This window comes from Pteropus medius, unplaced genomic scaffold, assembly GCF_902729225.1.
Source record: "Pteropus medius unplaced genomic scaffold, Ma_sr-lr_union100, whole genome shotgun sequence".
NCBI lineage: Eukaryota > Metazoa > Chordata > Mammalia > Chiroptera > Pteropodidae > Pteropus > Pteropus medius.
In genome coordinates, this window is record NW_024350922.1 from 1,975,001 (window position 1) to 1,995,963 (window position 20,963).

At 49.9% G+C, this 20,963-nt stretch overlaps 2 protein-coding genes across 4 annotated transcripts in view; both read left to right on the top strand.

Annotated features, from left to right (window-relative positions):
* METTL9 (methyltransferase 9, His-X-His N1(pi)-histidine) overlaps positions 1 to 2,560 on the top strand; it is a 31,602-nt gene extending 29,042 nt beyond the window's left edge. For 2 of the 3 annotated variants that reach the window (XM_039840235.1, XM_039840237.1), the window contains exon 5: positions 1,859 to 2,560. In XM_039840235.1, coding sequence (XP_039696169.1) covers positions 1,859 to 2,064 — 206 coding nt within the window. In that variant the 3' untranslated portion in view covers positions 2,065 to 2,560. The remainder of the gene's footprint in view (positions 1 to 1,858) is intronic. The other variant, XM_039840236.1, reaches the window with a different exon arrangement.
* Positions 2,561 to 8,676: 6,116 nt separating this feature from the next.
* Positions 8,677 to 20,963, top strand: part of OTOA (otoancorin) — a 49,255-nt gene continuing 36,968 nt past the window's right edge. The window contains exons 1-9 of the mRNA XM_039840172.1: positions 8,677 to 8,743; positions 11,823 to 12,071; positions 12,518 to 12,611; positions 12,975 to 13,003; positions 13,095 to 13,125; positions 13,235 to 13,262; positions 14,611 to 14,698; positions 17,065 to 17,196; positions 19,348 to 19,583. Coding sequence (XP_039696106.1) covers positions 12,521 to 12,611; positions 12,975 to 13,003; positions 13,095 to 13,125; positions 13,235 to 13,262; positions 14,611 to 14,698; positions 17,065 to 17,196; positions 19,348 to 19,583 — 635 coding nt within the window. The 5' untranslated portion in view covers positions 8,677 to 8,743; positions 11,823 to 12,071; positions 12,518 to 12,520. The remainder of the gene's footprint in view (positions 8,744 to 11,822; positions 12,072 to 12,517; positions 12,612 to 12,974; positions 13,004 to 13,094; positions 13,126 to 13,234; positions 13,263 to 14,610; positions 14,699 to 17,064; positions 17,197 to 19,347; positions 19,584 to 20,963) is intronic.

Consider the following 20,963-nt stretch of genomic DNA (forward strand, 5'->3'; position numbering starts at 1 on the left):
CTTCTCTCTTTTTGGAACGGAAGAACTGAAGAGAGGAAGTCTTATTAAGGAACCATGATCGGGAACTTTTTGAAATTGCGTAAACATCGTAACCCAGTTGCCTCACTTGAAGTTGAGATTTTAGCCCAGAGTACATTTCGCAACGTCCGTATGGTAATTGTTATTCTTTAGATTTCACAAACCGTCGCAGCGTTATCTGACCTGGACGAGGTTTGGTTTTCACGTAGCGCAGGTCGGAGTGCTGCTCGGTGGGCAGCCGTATTTTAAGTTTCTGGAGCCACCCTTGCTGTCCCGGGCACCTCCCATGTGCCTGGTGCCGGGCCAGTCACTGCTGGAAACTAGGAAGCAGAAGGCGGTGCCTTCACATGGGGACGAGAGAAAGGAGCGAACGGTAACTGCCTCTGGCACAACGAAGAAGTAAGCTGTGTGCCATTGACTAGCTGTGCCCAGTTTTGCGTGACCCCCTCTTAAAGTGCCATGAGACAACGTGTGGGACCTGTTGTTCCAGCCCCCACAGCTGGCACTCGCCCCTCTCAAGAGGCTCCCTTAAAAGCAGCAGGAATTGCCCCAGCTGACGTAAGCAATGGGGGGTTTATTGAGAGGATTAGGGGCTAGCTCACAGAGTCGCTGGGGGCCTGGAGAACCGTGTCTGGGGCTACAGCCAAGCAAGATGCCCCAAATCACGCCGTCAGACTGAGCTGAGGCGCACACTGCCCCCACCAAGCGCCAGGCACCTCTGCATGGGCCTCACCTTCTCCCTGGTACAGCTCCTGCTGCCCCGGCCTCTTGGCCTCAGCGCCACTGCTCCGCCCCCAGAGAGGGCCCCCCAGTTTTGACCCCTCTGGGCCACAAGCTCTTCACGCCGGGTCTCGGGCAAGCCGGTCTGAGCGCAGGTGGTGTTCAGGTGCCTTAGCTGCAGCCGAAGCAGGGAGGCTGTCCCCCGGGCTTTGCCCGCCACCAAGGCTCCAGGAGGGGGTTCGGGTGCTGGGCCCCGAAAAGCATGGAACATCTGTCTTTCCCCTACTGTGTCTGTACTTGGCACCTGTCAATTATATATTTTCTCATTTGCGGAAAATTATTCCCAATCTGAATTTAGTAATTTTAATACATCATCATAGTGTCTGGATTTATGTGTACCCCAAGTTTATGTGTGCCCCAAGTTTATGTGTGCCCCCGGTTTATGTGAGCTAGTATCTCAGTGTGCTCATGTCTCTGTGTGTGTGCATGTGAACGTGAAGACCACCCCCGCTCCAGCCTCTGATGCTCGTAGGTCCAAGAAATACTAGGTTGACTCATCCATTTCAAGATTCTGCCTCTGGTCCCAAAGCTTAATTTTTATGAAATTGTTCTGAAAAGTTAGGGAGTCAATCAACTCCCCTTGAAAAACTAATTATCTGTTTTCATTCATTAATCCAGTTCATTTTCAGCCTAATAAACCTCTCTAATTAATGCGTCGCACCGGTTTATGCATCGGTGGTAACTTCCTGCATTTCTCCAAAACCCTCTTTCAAATGTCGCATGTCACTCCCCTGCTCAGTGTCCCAGTATTTAGTGAGCAGTTTCCCAAACCCAAGAACCATTACACCCTGTCGGCCCAAGGGCAGATGGTGTCCGAAACTGTCAGAGAAGACGATGCTGTGGCTTGGGGTCACCTTTCTGCTCTGATGTCACTGCCTTGGGGGCCTGGGCGCCTGCTCTAGCCCTTCCCAGGCTGCCCCTCACCTTTATCGACCTGCCTCGGGGTCCCTGGGCAATGAATGAGTCCCCGCAGCCCCCGGCTCAGGGCTCGTCCCTCCCCTTCCCTCTGTGGTTAACGCGTTTGTTCAAGAATTTCACTTAATGTTCTCGTTTGTTTTAGTAGGTGGCAAGTGGGAGAAGCCATCAGAAATCTTGGAAATCAAGGGGCAGAATTGGGAAGAACAAGTGAACAGTCTGCCTGAAGTTTTCAGAAAAGCTGGTTTCGTCATCGAAGCTTTCACCAGACTGCCGTACCTGTGCGAAGGGGACATGTACAATGACTACTACGTCCTGGATGACGCCGTCTTTGTCCTCAAACCAGTCTGAGCCCGGGCCGCCGAGGCCGTGTCCTCACAGCCCCCGAGTGCGCCCAAAGAGGGTCTACATTCTCCCGCAGGCGACGCGAGGGCCTCTGGGGACTGCCGCTCCAAATGCCACGTAGGGAGTTAAAAAGCCAAAATGCTAATGATTGCTTTGTAGTGTGTAAAAGGAATGTTTTTAAAAAACAAAACCCAGCTCTTTGAGGATTTTTATCAACTCTTACTCAGTAATGCAGGTCTCACTCCAATTACGGAAGATATTTTTATACTTAATTGCAGTGGGGACTCGCTCCCAGTCAAAGCAATAGTCACGACTTCACGCGGAGCCCATAAACAGGGATCGTTTTTAGTAAAACAGAGACTGGCAGTACAGGTGTCCGTCATTCAGTTGCAAACATTGGTTATAAGGCATAGCCACTGATACCCTTTCATGTTTAGAAATTCTTTCTGTCATTATTCAAGAAAATGTTTTTAATCATGCTAATAAACTTTTTTGGAGATGACCTTGGCATCGCGTCTGAGTTACTGTAAGGCCCCCCTAGCGTCTCTCGTCGCTTTGGCCTCAGGATGCCCAGGTAGCAGTGCCATGTGCGGCGAAGGCCACCGGCTTCACGAGGCCTGGTCACCGCAGTCGCGGTGAACACCCAGCGGGTCGAGACCGGCCACAGGGCGTCAGGGAGCACCCCACTGCCCAGTGCAGGCTCCTCTGGGGAACGACTCGGTCGCGCAAGTCCTCCACGCAGAATGTTGTTTACCTGGACAGTCTCAGGTTCTCAGGATCGAAACATTCGGTTTTGTCTACCGGAAAAAAAAATGCAACCGCCAAGTGTTTTAATTCAGCGTCTCGCTCTACACGTGTATACCTCTTTCTCGGAACGTGGTTCTCCCCGAAATCCATAACTGAGTTCATTATTTGCCAAGATTCTGGTCTGATGAGGACTGTGTCGGCCCATGTGTTCTAGAATCCGTGAGTGCCTCCAACCATACAGCCAAGAATTTCGCGGTGAGATCCAGAACCATCAGCAAGGTCCATAACCACTGTGGGTCCTCCAAGGAGCAGAGCACTTAACCCAGAATCTGAAATCTCAGTAACGACAGAGATGCCGATTTGAGATTGCGGTTATTAACAATATGTTACATGGATAAGTTTATTTTTTCAGCCAGGTGTTTCACTAAATAGTCTCATTTGTATGCTCACAGAAGTCAAGTCAACACACCTCCTGCAACACACCCAGGTAGAAAGAAGAATTAAAGCCTTGAGAAGAATTGCTAAGGATGGCGTGCCCACATCCTCACGCCAGAATCTTCCGTTACTGTGCAGTCCTAAGAATCGGGTTATGCAGAGATTTATGCAATACTGTTACTGGCGCATTCTGATGCTTTTTTTCCTGGAATTCAAGGAAGTGGAGTGTGAATACTTGGCACCCTAGATTGTAACCACAGGAGGAAATGCGTGACCTCGATGTAATTCTTGTGCAGCCGAGTTTTGCTTCTTTGTAAATCGTCCAGCGTGAGCAGGCAGGGGTTGCTATTTAGACTGTCAGACAAGGTGCGAGAGTGACGGACGCTCAGGGAGGCGGGTCGCCCCACGTTTCATAACTCCGAAATTGAGAATTGATGGTCTGTTAAAATCCAAACAACCTCCCCCAAACCAAGACTCGCTCTTTACCCAAAAGAGCAGAGAAAGCACATTTATGCATTTCAAAGATACATATACTTCCCCAAATCTGAGATTCTCTGAAGACCAGCGTCTCAAAAGTGACATTTTATGGTGAAAATTTAAACCAGTAAAATCAACTCACAATTCTCACCCGGTCTTGGAAGTCTTGGTAGTGTGTCCCCAATCCACTAGGTGGCAGTGTTGCTTACTGAGTGTCGATGGCTTTTTCCTCCTAAGTGAAATGTTTTATCCCCTGCCCAGAGTACAATAAGGCTGCCACCATTCCTTGTATGAGTGCTTCATATCAAGTTAAGGTCGTGCTGGAGAAATTAAGGAGAACTATTAGTGTCGAAAGCGAGCCAACCATTGGACCTCGGGTCGCAGAGAAAGGAAAAGCTGCGTCCGTGAGTCCCAGCCCCTGGCACCTGCAGCCGTAAGGCCCTTGGTACTTGGCCCCCGGACTGGAAGGCAGGGAGAGACGACACCCCAAGTCGTGCCTCCCTCCTGCAGAGTACTTAACAGCGACTGTGTCTTCTACTCTGCTACAAGTCACAAGTTTCAGTTTTTACATAGTAACAGAAAAGCTGGCCCGGGGCATAAAACTTAGTTGTTTCAAGCCATCTTTCCGAGGAAAGCTGTTTTCACTTTGTTCTGAGCGTAGGATTTAATTAGACTCGTAACGAAGCAAGACGTTTTCGCCAGTCACTTCCCACCACTTGGTTACTGAAGTGTTTTGTGACCCTTTCTCTTAATGACTACAGCACATGGAACCCGGGCTTCTGGTGGCTAAGGTGACCCGCCACGTTTGTGCAGGAGCCTACGTGCCCCCAAGTAAATTTATATCCAGTGCACCCATGTTACAGCTAGAAAACGGGGGGCGCTGGCTCCTGCCTGGTCTGGGTCGTACTGCCCAGGAGGCCACTGAGCTCAAAACTGGGCTCACTACTGACTTGAAGCAGGATGCTCGCAAACTTAAAACCAACTCATCAGAGATAAAACAATCATGAATTGGCAGAAGGAAGCTCACGCTGTATCCACGAGAAGCAACATTTGCGATCTAAGTGGAAAAATGCACCCAGAGTCATTAAGGAAATAACGCTGCAATATTAAATCCAACAGCCTGCCTTTTTTGCATTTAGTGGACGATGAGCCAATAGCGAGGCCACACTGAACAGTGCAATAAAAATAAAAATTTCACATCTGCAGCTGTCTTGTAGGCATTCACATTTTGCTGCTTGCTTTGTCAATTTTCCTAGTATACTTATGTTGTCTTTGTCTTCTATATAGGAATTAATTCTACCATTTTTTTTTTTTTTTTTTAGCTGTTGCTTGCTTTTAAAAACTCATTTAAAAATCAACTTATCTTGTAGTAACATTAGATTTAGAGAAATCCTGCAGAGGTAGTACAGACAGTTCTCGTGTCCCCTGTACCCGGTTTCCCTAATGTGAACATCTTACATGGATGTGGCGTGTCTGTCAACACTAAGGAGGGAACGCTGGCACCTTGTTATTAAGCACGCTACGGATCACTGGCCTGTTTTTCCATTAATGAACGTTTTCCGTTCTGGGAGGCAGTTCTGGTTATCATTTATATCATTTAGATATCAATTCCGATTATCATTTATCATTACTTTAAAAATGATTAGTGTTCCCCGACAGCACCATATTCATTTATCTTCCAGTTTTTATTGTAAAACGCACGTAACAAAATTACCGTCTTAACCATTTTTCGGTGCACGGTTCCGTGGCCGTGGTGCATCCATACCGTGCAGCCATCACCACCGTCTGTCTTTAGAACTCACTTCGTCTTGCAAATCAAACTGTCCCCATTAAACACCAACTCCCCGTGCCCTCTTCCCCTAGCCCCGGGCAGACACCTTTCTATTGCCCTTGAGTTTGACTAAGTACCTCACACAACTAGAATCACAATATTTGTCCTTTGTGACTGGTTTACTTCACTGAGCCAAATGTCCTCCAGGTTCATCCATGCTCTGGTATGTGTCAGAATTTCCTTTTGAAGGCTGAATGATATTCCATTGTTTGCATAGGCCACATTTTGTTTTTCCATCATCTGTCAATGGACCTTTGGGTTGTTTTCACCTTTCACAATAACTATTGTGAATAATGCTGCTGTGAACATGGTGTGCAGATATCTGTTTGAGTCGCTGCTTTCATGTCTTTTGGCCCTGTCCCCAGAAGCGAAACTGCTGGGTCGAATGGCAGTTCCATCTTTCATTTTCTGAGGGTCCGCCAAACTGGTTTTCACAGCGGCTGCCCCATTTTACCTTCCCACCAGCAGTGCATAAGGGGTTCCAGTTTCTCCATGTGCTCACCAGCCTCTGTCATGTTCTGCTTTTCTTGACAGTGGCCATCCTAATCGGCGTGAGGCGGTATCTCATTGTGGTTGTTTTGATTTGCATTTCCCTGGCAATTTATTTTTATAGTACAACTCGTCTGGCACTGGGTTTAATTTACTGGTAATTTAGCTTGCTATCTATATTGATATCACTGAATTGGAATCGGTGTTCTCTGATCCCGAAGTACTTCTTTTTAGCTATGAAATTTTATACGTTTGGCGAATTAGGAGGATATCATTACGTAACTAGAACCTAAGATTTCCCTCCGGGTTTTAGAGCCGATATACTGCGTTCACATGGATTAAATACTATATTTTAGTCACAGGGCCATTTAAAAATTAGTTTTAGTCTTACTTTCAATACAAAAATTACTTTCAATACGTGTAAAATAGAGAGTAAAGATTTTCCCCTAAATAAATGACCATGTGGAATCAGAATGTCTTATACATCTGCACTTCTTACAAGTTCTGGAGAATAATTAAAAACAGAATGCCCAAATGCTGTTTTCTTATATCCTGTTCAGCAGTCGACACGGAATATCGGTTTTAAATGCCTTTGATCCCTCAGTAGTTTCCAAATGGGAGAGTCGAGGTGGATGAGAATACACGGCAGAACAAAATGGGTTTTCCTGCACTTGACTTTGCCATCTTGTTTTTATTACTTATTATTTAGAAAGTGGCCATGAGTGATCATAAGCTCTACTGAGTTTTGCATTATAAATAAGTAACATGTTTGTTGTAGAAAATACAGGCGAAAAGAAGAAAATACAAATAAACTTTACCTGTCCCATAACCCCGACGGCACCACATTTTGACGTATGGCCTTCCACTCTTTCTCCCACACGTGTGTGTACCCACACATACACATCTGCAAACTTTTAACATTAAAAAATTTTTAAACGAAAAGATACGTTTATCCTTCCAAGATCCATCATGTGAAACTAGGCACCTATTTTCTAAATCAAAAAGTGACAAAAGATGGAAGACATTTCCCATCATTTAGGGCTTGAGAGTAAGCTTCTTGTTGAAAGGATTAAACCAAGAGCCTGGGGATAAAAGAGCATCTTTGAGGATGCAAATAATATAAATAATATAGATGTTAGATAAGTAATAATGTAAATGTCAGATGAGCACCAAATGAGCAACAGAACAGTACAGTTGGACATCGCTGAAGAGAATGACTAATTTTGCCTCTGACAAAATAATGCCAGCATTAGGCATTTATTTCAGCTGTCACTTAAAATTTGTCAGTTATTGAGGTGTTTCATTAAATGTGAAGGATTTCAAGGAAACCTCTAGAGTTCACAGTAATTTTCATGAGGAAAGATGTATTTTCTTTCAGCATCTACATGTATTAATATTGGGCTTTGGGGGTATAAAGTCATTTCCTTGTGGCACTGGTGCATGGTTTTAATGTCCCCTTTAATAGCTGTGTAACACAGAGGTGATGTATTAGTGTCCGCAACCATTTCTTTATGGTGGACGCTTAAATGGTCCCTTTCCACCGCCGTCACTTACTTTAATTTCGTTTATATATGTAATGCTGCTGGAGTACACATTTGGGTGCACAACCCGTTTTTACTTCTGTTTTTTTTCCTTTTAGATAAATTTGGTCGTGTTTACTGATCAAGGGGCCCAAATATATTTATAGTTATTATTTTTAAAAAATCTTGTTTCTCCCACAGTCCTGCCAGTCCTTGGTCCCCAACACTTCCGATCAAATCCCAGACGTCACATTCCAGGTTTGTAAACATGTATCTTTAAAAGATGACTCTTCAAAGAGAGCCACATTACAACTGTCACGCCTAAGAAACCTAACCATTAAATGTCCAGCGACCACGCTGTTCCAGTTGTTTTACGAACTTTCAGGGGTTTGAATTCGGATCCAAGTAAAAACCTTAAGCTGCAGTGGCTGGGTGTGACGGCGAGCACCGCGCGTCACCGTCTGCGTCCGGCCAGCCGAGGGAGCTCGATGCCTTGGTTTCCACCTGCACCGCGGCAAAGAGGACGCGATGCATCTGCGCACACGAGCCTTGCGGGGCGGTGGGTGCGCCCTGGGTGCGTTCGCGGTCTCGCCCCGCCCCGATCCCGGAGCACTTTTTCTCGCCCTGTCCCCGTCGCGTCCCGCCCCCGAGCACTCGCTCCGCCCCTTTCTCCCCCCGCCCCGCCCCGAGCTCTCATCCCCGCTCCTTCCTGCGCTCCGCCCCCGAACATAGTTCGCCCGTCCCCGCCCGCCCCGAGCACTCGGCTCACGCCCTTCTATCCACGCCCGCCCGCCCCGACACTCGCCCCTGCGCCCCGCTCTCTGAATACGTTACTTACGCCAGTCCCTCCGCGCTTAAGTCCGCGTAACCTCGTTCCCCGCCTTCCCGTTTCCGCCCGATCCCCGCCCTGAGCACTCGCTCCGCCCTTTCCCCTCGCGCCCGCCCCCGGGCACTCCCCACCCCCGCGTCCCACCCCCTGAGCCATTGCTGCCCCGCCCGTCCCTCGCCCACGCCTCCCCTAAACCTCGTTCCCGCCCATCCCCCGCCCCAGGCTCGCCCGCCCCGTCCCGCGCCCACGCGCCCGCCCACGCCCCCGCCCCCAGAGCCATTGCCCCGCCCCCGTCCCCTCCGCGCGCCGCGTGCGGTCCCGCCGGCGGGATTCCGAGCAGCGGAGCCGCCACCTCAGGTGAGGTGCGCGCGACCGGCGGGGAGGAGGACCCCGCAGGGCCTGGCGCAGGGGACCCGGCTGGGGGATCGCCGCGGGGGCCTCCCCAGGGAGGGGCGGCGGGTGACAGGGAGAAAGGGGAGTGGGCCGAGGGCAGCTTCACGACTTTAAGGGGTCCCGGGCCGGGGGCGTCCGTGGGGATGTGTGTGATAGGACTTGCAGGAAAGAAACCCGAACCCACTCAGTGACAGTGACAGTATTGGTAATAGGAGCAGCAGGGACGACAGCTTCGTCACAACGGTACCAGCAGCAAAGCTGCAGTCGTCGCTGCCGGTAGCTTTTGTGGGCGCCTGTGCTGGGCTCGGTTCTTTCCCTGTTTCCCGTGTTTTACCTCACAGCTCTGTGAGCAAGAAATGGGGAAACGCAGGTAAAGCAAACGCGCTGGATGCGTTTGTGAACTTTAAACGTGGCTCCCGCGGCCCTCGTGAGCGCGGCACTGTCGCCACTCCCATATGCAGGAGGAAATGCAAGCTCAGACCGGTTAAGGCATTTGCCCAGCGACACACAGCTGGTGAGGGGCGGCCCACTGCAGAGCCGTGCTCCCGTCCCTCGGGTGGCACCCGCCACCTCGTTTTACCTTGGCAGGGAGTAGGGAGGCTTGGGAGCCGAGCCAAGCTGATCAGCGCTTGCAATCATGTGGCTCTGGGTTTGGGACCTGGCCCTGCCGCTTGGTAGCTGCGTGACCTTGGACAAGTCACTTGGCCTCTTAGAGCCTGTGTCCTCATCTGTGAAATAGCAATAATGGTAACGTTTGCTTCGAAGATTCTGCAAGGATGAAGCGACAGCCGGCCTGCAGGGGCACCTACCAGTTCCCGCTCAGTGAGCGGTTGCCCGGGTTATGATCACTAGGGAGTCAGGCAGCCCTGCCTCGGGACTCCCTTGCTCTGTGACCCCTGCGCGCCCACGGAACTGCCCTGGGAGACTAAGTAAACTCTCAGGGCTGATGGGAAGAGCACCTCGTATCCCGCCTGCACGTTACCCCTCGTCAGCCCCGCCATTCCAACTCCAGGGTTTGAAATAAAATCCAAGCCCAGTGCAGTGAGCCTGATATTCTACGAGCCTGACAAATTAGCCCGTTTTGCATGAACAATAATGGAAATGGCCTTGTGGTTTTTTGTTTTCTTGTGGGAAACCTCCACGTTCGTATCCGCAGGCCGATATGTATATGTCCATGGTAGACCTTGGCTGGAGCTGCTTTGCAGACAGTAAAACTGCATGTAACTCCGATGGTTGGTTTGTGCCTGGCATGGCATGTCCCAGCATCTCTGCGAGTTTCATGTTGACTCGTCCTGGTTCACCTGTGACTTGCCTGGTTTTAAAAACGAACCCCTCAGTCCTAGGAAACCTGGTCGGTTGGTCTCCCTGCTCATTGTTTCTCAGGAAAGCCTGTTCATTTCAGGTTTGTGGTGGTTGTCGCTGTTTCGTTTTAGATTCTACCCAGGCAATCCTCGCCTGCCTGGCTTCCAACCATCTGCAGCAAGGGGGCCTTTTGATGGGGAAAGGGTGGGCCCATGGAGAAAGCTATCCATCCCCCCAATCGCCATTGCCCTGCTCAGTCCTCTCAGGCCTTTTGGCCAAATCTCCTAAAAGAGAGTGACCCACGGGACTTTTAATTAAAACCAAATCCCGGGCTGGCGGTGGGCTGGGGTTTCGTTGGAACGAAGACAGAAAGCGGGCGTCTGTTTCGGTAACTGTAAACCTCCCTGTGGAGTTAATGGGGAACTGTAGCCATAAGCACAAGAAGCCTCATTGTCTGGGCAACGAGAGCGTCGTGAAGGAGGCCAGTGCCCCGTGGCCGCCGACCAAAGGGAAGGGCAGTGTGAGAGCCAGAGGATTCCCTGAGCCAGAGACCCAGACCCCGTAGGGTATTATGAGAGTTGAACCATCTCCAAAGTGCTTTGGGATCCATTTGCTCAAAACCTGTTAGAATGCCCCTTTGGTCTGGAGGTTTCAAAAGTTTCAGTTTGTTTTGGCCTTGGGCAGTAAAATGAGCATAACAGTTTCCCAAGAGGGTCAGGGAAGTCCCCTTGGGGGATAAAGAATCTATTCATATAACAAGTACGACTTTATTTATGGACGCTAGAATTTAAATTTCATACATGAAAGCGTCATAGGTCAAGCAGTATTGTTTTTTTGATTTTTTTAACCATTTAAAAATGTTAAAACCATTTGCGAGCCACACAAAGCTAAGCAGCCGACTGAATTTGGCCCTTAGGTTGTAGTTCGCTGACCCCTTGTTAGAGAAGGTCATTGAGAGACATGACCACGGGTTGACCCAAGAGCTGGACCCGGGCCATTGGAGGCTCCTCACCCCTTCCCAGTCCTTGGGGACAGTGTGAGATCTGCCCACTGTTACCCCAGTGGGAGTCCTTGCGAGGATTCAGCCTTGGGAGAGGAGAGTCTGGCTGAGGCCGTCTGGACTGAATAGTGACTGACCCCAGTTAAGGCCTCTGTATAAACTTTTAATATTCCTGCAGGTGGGGCAGAGGTGGACTGGTCTTGTAGTCGCCTAAGACAGGCCTCACGATTAAGTTCCCTTGCTTATTAAAACTGCCACCTGCCCAACAGGAGCAGCCTGACTGTTTATTCTTTGCCCTCTACTTACGAGGCCGGGTTGCAAACCAACACCTCTCCTTTAAAAGATAAGGACCCCTTTAACAATAGAACCACAGTTTCATTATCACACTTAAAAATATTAATAATAATTCTTTAAAATCTTCAAATCTCCAGTCAGGGCTCACATTTCCCCAGTCATCTCATAATTTTTACTTTTTATGGTTTGCTCGAATCGGGACCCGAATAAAGTCTATATGTTACAAGCAATTAATATATCGAAGATTTTCTTTTTTATTCCTAAGTCCACAGTTCCTTCCTTTCTCCTTGCAGTATACTGGTTGGAGAAACTAGGTTGTTTGTTCTGGGGAGTTTCCCACAATCTGGGTTCGCTGGTTGCTCCTGGTTCACCCCCTATCTGGCAAGAGAATACCCTAGGTCTCATTCTCAGAGTTCACCCCGTTTCTCCTGCTGCTTACCTTCTTAGTGATCTCATCCGGTGTTGTGGGCTTAAATGAACGCTGATCGCTCTCCCCGAACTGCAGACTCAAAGACAGAACCACCCACTCGCTGTCCCCCCGGGAGTCCTAACGGGCATCTCAGGCTCCGCGCGTCCACTTCCGGTCTGCTGGTTCCGCCTTTTCCAATGCGACCGAATCAGCGAAGTGTGAGTTTTTGATGCTCCACGTCATCGCTAACACTTGGTGTCATCAATCTTTTCCAGCCATTCGAGTGGGTATGTGGTGGCATCTCACTGTGGGTTAAATTTTCAGCCCAATAACCAATGATGTTGATACTCTCTTATGGACTTATTATTATTTTTTTTTTAATGAACTTTACATTTCTATCTTTTCTATTTTCCCCATTGGCTTATCTTCTTACTGAATCGTAAGAGTTCTTTTTATATTCTGGATATAAATCCTTTGCCAGATATGACAGTCCATGCTTTTAAGCACTCCTCGTTGCTTGATTGAGGGTAGGAATTTAAATAAGAGAGAGATGATTGTGTCTTAGACTAGGATAGGGGTTTAGATGGAGCAAAGTCGATGGAATTTTAAAATAATTTTTCAAAAACCGCAAGGGATTCTGGGTCTCTTTGTCTTTCCCTTTTCTCTTTTAAATGTTCTTAAATATATTTAAGAAATCAAACCTGAATCACTTCTATGCTTGAATTAACTACAGGAGATGTTTCAGGAACCTAGGACATACGCTCTGTTCCTGTTCCTTGTGCTGAGTCATGGGGTGGCAAGTCACAGAGTTCCAAATTCCAGGCAGGGTAAGTCCCGAAGGAGGAGCCATCTGTCATGGTTTCCCCACATCTGAGGGAAATGGAGCGGGGATGGATCAATTTAGGTACGCGATGCTGTAAAGTGTGTGTGTGTGTGTGTGTGTGTGTGTGTGTGTACCTGAATGCACGCATGAGCACCTCTGTGCAGGATCTTCAGGATTATTCTAGAAGGGTTTTTAAACCACGATTTTCTCACACCAGGCACATACAGACACAGGTATAATTAAAACCCACTAAAAATGTCCTTCACGACTGACTTTATCGGGGGAGGGCCCTTTTCCTGGCCCACGTTCGTATTTTCGAAGGTCGCACAGTTCACTTCTAGTTATCTACGCAATGGCTTTCTTACAGAGTTGCCTCCTTTGTTGCAAAAAATGGCGGTGAGTATTTCATTTTCTTTTCATCGAAACCCCTGCTACCGGAACGGCCGCTTTCGGCTGTCCCTCCTGATATTATCTCTTGGCCTTTTAGGAGGAAATAATAGACGGAAGCTACCTGAATGGTAATGTCCCCGCTTGCCGCTGCCTCTCAGAATTTCACACCTAATGCGCCTGTGATTTCTCTGGAGTGATTCCTTTTGAAGTTGTCTCTTCATTTTATTCCCATTTTAGCGTTCCTGGATCTCATACAGTTTCAAAGGTAACCTACTATAGAGAGGAGGGGATGGGGTGGCAGAAATTTTCCATAAAAATGCTCGACGGATGTCTCTTAATTATAAAAAGGAATATACACTCGTTACAAAAAATGTCAGCCGAGGCGCAGGTGTCTTTTTAGGGAGGTCCGTTTGTTCCACAGACTTCGTTCCAGCACAGGAGCTGACATTCACTGAGCACTCACTGTGCAGCAGGCACTGTGCTAAGTGCTTTTGCAGAGAGACACATGTGATCCCGGGGTAGGTCCGTTGTCATTCCATGGGACAGAATGATGAAACGAGTCCCAGGGCGGTTGGGTCAAGGTCAGAGGTCTGGGAAGTGGTGGGCTGTGCAGCCAGCAGCCAGGCTTCGGGAGGGCGCGGGAGAGTGTTGTAGAGAGACACACATCAGCAGGCGATTCTAATAGAACGAACACCGTGAAGGAGCATCGGCCCAGACAGGGCAAGACCCCCATAAAAACTCCTCTCCCCAAGATGACTCCAATGGACGGTTTTGGATATATTCTTTCAGGCTAAAAATTGTATTTGTTTATTCATTCATTCCCTTGTTCATCTCCTTAGAAATGGGGTTACGAAAGGCCTTCTGATTGCTTACGGTGGGAGGGTTTATCTACTGTCAATCGGCCCACCATATGCGGAAGCAAAAGCCCATCTCTCCTTTTTCATTGACGAGTGGTATTCCACCGAGTGGATCTGCCGTCTTGTTGAACCTTTCACCCGTCGCTGGACGTTTTGAGTTATTCCCATTTTACCTATTCTGAAGGAAACTGTGCATTTTCAAGGCCTTGGGCACTGTTTTAAGCACTTTAGTTGAACGAACAGGTCGAATCCTCACAGTTGTTAGCTGTATGACACAGAAGGGGAAACCGAGGCACAGGACAGGTCAGCAAATCGCCTCAGGCCACACCGTTAAGTGGCAGAGCCGGGATTCAAATCCAGCTTTGGAGCCCACGCCTCTCACAGCGCCCGTCCAGCCCCTCACGGCGCAAGCGCAGCGCCCGCCTTTTAGACTTGATTTAGTAGGGACGTCTCTCTAAGTCTCTCTGTTTGGCTGGTAGTTGGTTTAAGCAGGTTGCTATGGGAATTAGAATATTGCACACAGCTCATAAATTGATAATCGTCATTGGGAGAATGGTATCCAGTTGGATTCCCAGAATTGGAAACTCCCCCCCACGCCACTCACAGACCCTGCCGGAAGGTTCTGGCCCACTCCCAACCCCGCCCAATCCCACCATCCACTCTGAACTCCGGGCCCCTGGTCACTCTGCTAGTTAGGGAACTCCTTTCACAGGGGAACTGTCATCGTGACTTTCTCCCATCTGTCTTCAACTAAAGCACCCATGTGTGGACGGCAGACCTGTCCCACGGAGTCCTGGACTACCTGAATTCACGGAACGTGGCCTTCACCATCCCCAGCCTGCAGGTATGTACCCGAGACCCACCCACACGGGTTCCCCTCTCCGTGCTCAGGGGTCACAAACTCAGGGGCCAGGTAAGTTGGAGCAGTGGGCTAGGCACACAGCTAGTCTTCACTTGCCCAGAGAATCGTGTTCTGTCCTTGAAACATGATACACGCTCTGTCTGTCATTCCTTTGCCTGCCTTTGATGGAGACATGGTTTTGGGGGTATAGGCCAAGCTGCTGTAACAGAGACCCGAAATGACAGCAGCTCAGACTACTGAGTTCATTTCTAGCTCACATAACAGTCCACGGCCTGGTGGGAGATGAAGTAGGGAGAGGCAGCCGCCCAGGGTCCAGGTTCCTTCTCCCTCATTGCTTTGTCATCCTCTGGGGTGGGGGGGTGCTGCTGCCGCCGCCCACATGATTGAAGGGCGGGGTGGTGGGAAAGAGGAAGTGCCAGGTGAGCATCTTCTCTTTGAAGGACGTGACCTACGGGTCGCACACCTCCTTCCGCTTCCCTTCCGTTGGCTCACAGCCCAGTCATACCTTACCGCCTGCCTTTCTGAGGGCCTGTGGGCGCAGCTCAGACGTGTGTGCTTCTGAGGCTAAAAGGAGCCACAGGATCTTTGGGTTTAGTTATCACGCTCTTACTCGTGGGTCCGAGATACAGTTTTCTTCATTTTGAACTCCATGAGAAAAGCAGTAGCAGAAGCATGTGGATGGGCGGCGATGGACATTGGCCTCAGGGAGCAGCAGGGCATGGTGGGGACCGTGGCCCACCGGACAATACCTGTGTCATTAGCGCACACAGCAGCCCAGTGCGGTGTGTCCTGTCTTTACCTTTACACTGTAAAATGGCACAGAAAATCGAGGACGTATCCTTCCAGGATTCAAGAACTATTATCTGATTCGGCAAAGAATTCAGGTCATGGGTAAACGAAGTGCTGACATCTTCGTTGTTTCGATTTTTACTTTCTTTTTAATGAAAATGAAAATATCAGGCAACACGCACGTGGGAACTCTGATAGACAGAGTTTGTATCATGTTTCAACCGACTCGAAGAGCTGGTGGTTAACTCCTTCCCGGGGTGCTGGAGGCGCCATTCATCCATTTAAGGGAGCTGATGCTGGCCCCTGCTCTCTCTAGCAGTTTGGTTTCTCATGAGATGTATCTATTTTAACCAGATTGGTAGGTATACTACCTGTCTTCCTGTATGTAAATATGCACTCAGCATCTATTTACTTGGCATCTACTTTCTGCCAGGCACAGTTCTAGACACTGCAGACTCAGAGGAGAACGAGGCAGCCATGTTATCACTCAGGTGGGCCTTTCATTCCAGGGGGGAGAGACGTCGAGTAAATAATTATTCAGCTATTGACCACGTACTGTGTGCCAGGGACCAGTGAAAACACGACACACTCATTTAAGCCTCATGACAACCCTCATAGTAGGTCCGACTATTGTCGCTATTTTCAGCTGGGGAAACTGAGGCCAGCGGCAGTGTTGCAAATTAAAAGTACAAGGTGCCCAGTGAGATTTGACTTGCATGACGAATAACTTCTTTTCCATTTTAAGTATATCCCATGCAATAGTTGGGAGATGCTTATGCTAAAGAGTTATTTGTCATCTATCTACAAGTCAGTTTTAACTGGGCACCCTGTCTTTCATCTAGCGACCCAGGTTAGGTGACTTGCCCAAGGCCACACGGCCAGTAGCTGGCGGGGTGGACATTTGCATGTGGGTTGCCCGGTCCTGGAGCCCACCTTTTGCCCACGACATCATGCTAGGCTACCTTCTAGAGCAGCTCCGTGTCAGGGAGATTTAGGAAGTGACTCCTCAGGTGGCAGAGGAAGTCTCTGTCAGGAGAGGCAGCTGGCCTCTGCTCCTTGCCCTGGAGGGGGGCCACTGGGACTTCATTCCTGCTGGATGTTTGTCCTGCACTGGGAGCTTGGGACACAGGACGGGACGTGAGCAGGGTCCCCCGGGCTGCGAACTTTTTGGGCTGCTCTGAACTTGGGACTGCAGTCACCCCAGGGGCCAGGCAAGCCGTGGAGGGGTGGGCTGCCTGGCGGGCGTGAGCAGGAGAGTAGTCACACGAGCCACAGCCCCTCTCTGCCTGCTGGTCCTTACCAGACGTGGACGTGTGCCCAGTGTCGCCATGTCTCCGTGTTTTCCAAGAGAAGTTGAGAATCTGGATTTTTTGAGGGATCCCCTGGCTTTTAAATGTCTGCAGGTAATGAAAAGCTTCGGAGCCAGCCCACCCAACCATGTGCAGGCTGCGGGCCTCTGGTCCCTGCAGGCGGGCGGGTGGCCCGGCCGGGCTGCTGGCCGTGGTGCTGACCATGGCCCTGTCCCGTCCTCACGGCCCCTCCCAACACCCCACATCCAGGCCGCCATGGAAAACCACCTGCAGCAGCGTCTGTACCAGCCCCAGAAGCTGCTGGAGGACCTGAGGGACACAGAGGCCCAGCAGTTCCGCACGGCCGTGAAATACCTCCTAGAAGATAAGGAGGGCCGCCTGGTGAGGTGGGGTCCAGGGCCAGGCCGTACGTGTTGTGTTGACACGAATTGAGCTCGAGTCGGGTGCTGACCTTTCTTTATCCCCAGCCAACACCTCCCCTTCCCCCCGCCCCAGTGGCTTTGGGACCCAGATTTTCTTACTTTCTCCAAAGTTCAAAGGAAGAGCTGCTTCCTCCTCTGGATACTGAGCAATGAGTGGGAATCGAGGGGCTTCTGATAGTTTGGCTCGATTAACGTCCATAAACAGTTGCTACGCATGCGGGGACCCAGGGTTCAGAGCCTAAAGACGGTCCCCGCTTTCAAGGAGTTCCCGGTCTGGAGGGAGGACAAGAACCAGAAGCAGATAATTTTCACAAAGTGAGCTTGGCGAGGGAAGAGCAAAGCCGGGGGGCCAGCAGGGCGGGGGTGGCCATGGGTTAGGGCGGAGGTTTTTCCGAAACGGAGTCAAACCACTGAAAACGCTTTAATCATCATGCAAACACTTCATCTGTTGTCACAGGAGGGCAGACGCCACACACCTGTGAGCTTGGAAGAGACGTAATGCTCCCTTCTGAAATGCATTTAGGTTTTGGAAAAAGAGTTTAAGGGAAAACAGGAAGGAAGCAGTAGGGAAGGCAGAGGTGGGCATGGTGTTCCGCGAAAGCGTGTTCGATTAACGTTTATCGAGGGTTCACTACACGTCAGGTATTGTCCCAAGGGGAGGTCGGCAAACTGTTTCCGTTAAGGGCTGGACAGGGAATATTTTAGGCTTAGCAGGACAAGTAGTCTCTGTCACAGCTACTCACCTCTGCCACTGTAGCAGGAGAGCAGGTGAAGGGACAGCAGGTAAGTCACTGGCTGTGGACATGCTCTAGTAACGTAGTCACAGGCCACGTCTGGTCCAAGGCTGTAATATGCACGGACCCACCGAGTCCTCTCCAGGACCTTCTGAAATAAGGGTAAGAAGAATCTTATTTCAATATTCAGACGAGGAGATGGGCTTGGAGAGGTTAAGAGGTAACCGGGGTCGCCCAGCTCGAAAGTGGCAAATCTGAGGTTGGACCTTAGGCTCCCGACTCCAGCCCTCTGGCGTCTGGTGACACCCACGGTCCCCCTCTCAGAATAATATGTTAAAATCTGTAAAATAAAATACAAAGAATTACAAAAGAAGCCAATTCTATTGAAAGACATTTTTTAAGTTATAAAATAAGAAGCAAATTTGGAGTATAGAAATTTATGTGTTTCTTTAACACATCCAATAACCAGATTTAGCAGTGGGTCTTGTAGCTTCTGTAATTTTGAGGAAGTATCGAGTGTAAACGAGATTTCAAGACATGATCATACGGTGCTATGAACGTCTGTGATTCTGTGGGTGACAGTCAAAGGTCCTGCTGCTACCTTGGTGGCTTGTTGCCTACATTCATCCCTGAAGGGACTACTAGGCACCGGTTCTATGGCAGTGAAAATAAGGGTGCAGTTTCCCCCCAGTAGTCACAGACGCCCTAAATTCTATGCAGATTGTGACTGAACCCCGTGAGCATTACTGGGTTCTTTGAGTCAAAGCGTTCATGCATGCATGCACGCATGCAAACAGGCTATTTCTCAGAGTCTTGTAGGCGTCAGGCACCCCAGTAAGCATGTGGCTTAGGCCTCAAGGACTGTCTCAGCTCAACCCCAGCTGTGCATTAGGGTCAGGTGCCAGGGCTGCCCCCTCGACCAACTAAATCAGACTATGTGGTGGTGCTGGGGTCACCTCTCCGGTGATGCTGATGTCCGGGGCCTGTGAGCATCCCCAGTGCATCGCAGGGTTTGGTTCAAGATGTCCTTTGGGGCATATTTTGGGGGAGAGTTGATCTGACCAAAGTAGGGAGACATCAGAGGACGTCACCTATCAGGTGGCAGTTGAGCTTGGCCTTAAAAGACGAGCTGGATCTCGCTACGGGAGGGAGGTTGGGGGAAGGAATTCCAGCTACCGCCAGCTGCTGAGGGCGACAGTCCTGGTGTACCTGGAGAGCGAGAAGTTGCCTGGTGTGCGTGAAGCAGGTGGAGGTCTGACTTTGTTCAGCAGGTGGTGGAACGTTCTAGAGGATTTGACCTAGCAGCAAGGTATTAAACGGCGCTGCTGAATGTCCCCACTGCTGCTTCCAAGCTGAGAGGCCGCTTGTTCCTGCAGGAGCTGGAAGGCACCACCGTCGACTTGGGGGAGATTCGCAAACAAACCTTGCAGAGCCCGGGCGTGAACCGCAGCCTGCTTCTCATCACGCTGGAGCGGTGCTTCCAGCTGCTCGGCTCCCTGGAGTGTGTGGACGTCCTGGGCAGGGTGCTCAGGGGGTCCTCGGCCAGCCTCCTGCAGCCGGACATCATGGACAGGCTCCCCGGGGACCTGGGCGAGGATGCCTTCAAGAACCTGTGGGTGACTCTTCCCATCGCTCTTCACCCCACACGCCATCCCTGGGGGGCTATCGTGAGGGTTCAAGGAGGGACTGCGTGGCGGCGGGGAGGCTGGTGGGGACAGGTCTGGGACGGAAGCTTAAAGTCCGCACAGTTTACAGGTGGTTTGACTAAAACAATGTCTCCCAAATTTCATTCACGCTGGTACCATCTTCACAAGTTTTGCCCTATTTAGACACCACCTGTGCTATTTACATACTTCCTGCTTCTCTTTATAGCTGCTCATTCTTTTTTACTCAATATTTATTTAAAAAGCAAATTTGATATCATAACTGGAAATGGGAGACCAGTATCATATGTCTTACGTAGTCATAGAAATAAATACAATAATTACAAAAGCCAGCCTCACTAAATCCTGGCTGGACGTGCTGCTTTTCCGAGGCTCTGAGCCTGGGATCTGTTCTCTCAGCTAACGAAAGAGCAGAGTGTTGAAGACCCACTAAGCACCGACTGAGACTTTCTCCTTGAAAAGGTGGCGGGATTGACGGAGCTCCAAAAAGGGAGTACTTCTCTCCTCTGGGGACGCTGTTCCAGTCACTATGTGTCAGCACCTAGTCCTCTGTGAAATTAAATGGCGGGGGGACCAAATTAGGGGATTGTGTCCAGGACTTGAAAGACCACTGCCGGCTCCCCGCTTTTACTAATTATATTACTTTATGGCCGTAAAAGGCCCTTTCTCAATCTGAAAATGATTTAGAAGAAAAAGACCAGTGACAACAGAAACTTGAAAGGTTTTTTTTTTTTGGTCTGTTTGTTTTGCAGCCAAGGGACTGTTGTTGGGGAAACACAATATACTGACCCTATTCTGGCTCCAGGGTGTCCATTTTTTTGGCCAGGACCTATATCACGTGAAACCCCTCTCTTCTGTATGCCATTACCCGATCCCTCTCTGCTCGGCCTCTCCCGCCCCCTGCTCACCCAGGCTGTGTGTGGGTGGCGGAATTTATGGGCCACTGGTCATATGATCGTGAGGGTCAGGAAAGCCGTCCAAACTTGTTTGAAATCCTAATTTCAGAAAGAGACTCACGGGATCATGTAATTGAATACTTTTAGGTGCAGCACTGGCTTCAGGTACGGCTGGATCCAGGAGTTCAGATTACACAATCAGGAACCGCTTGGCTTGTTCTCGAGAGCTCAGCTCTGCCGGGCCCTGTCTGGCCTGGCGCCCAGGCAGGTTCTGCCCCGGGAGGGACCACTGGCAGTTCCCGGCCCACCTCAGAGCGCCCAGTCCAAGGAGGCAGAGTCTGTCTTTTCAACAGGTCCAAGCAAAATTCTGGGCCTGATTCTCATTGGCCCAGACTGGGTCACGTGCTCATCCTTGAGCCAATCGGATCTAAT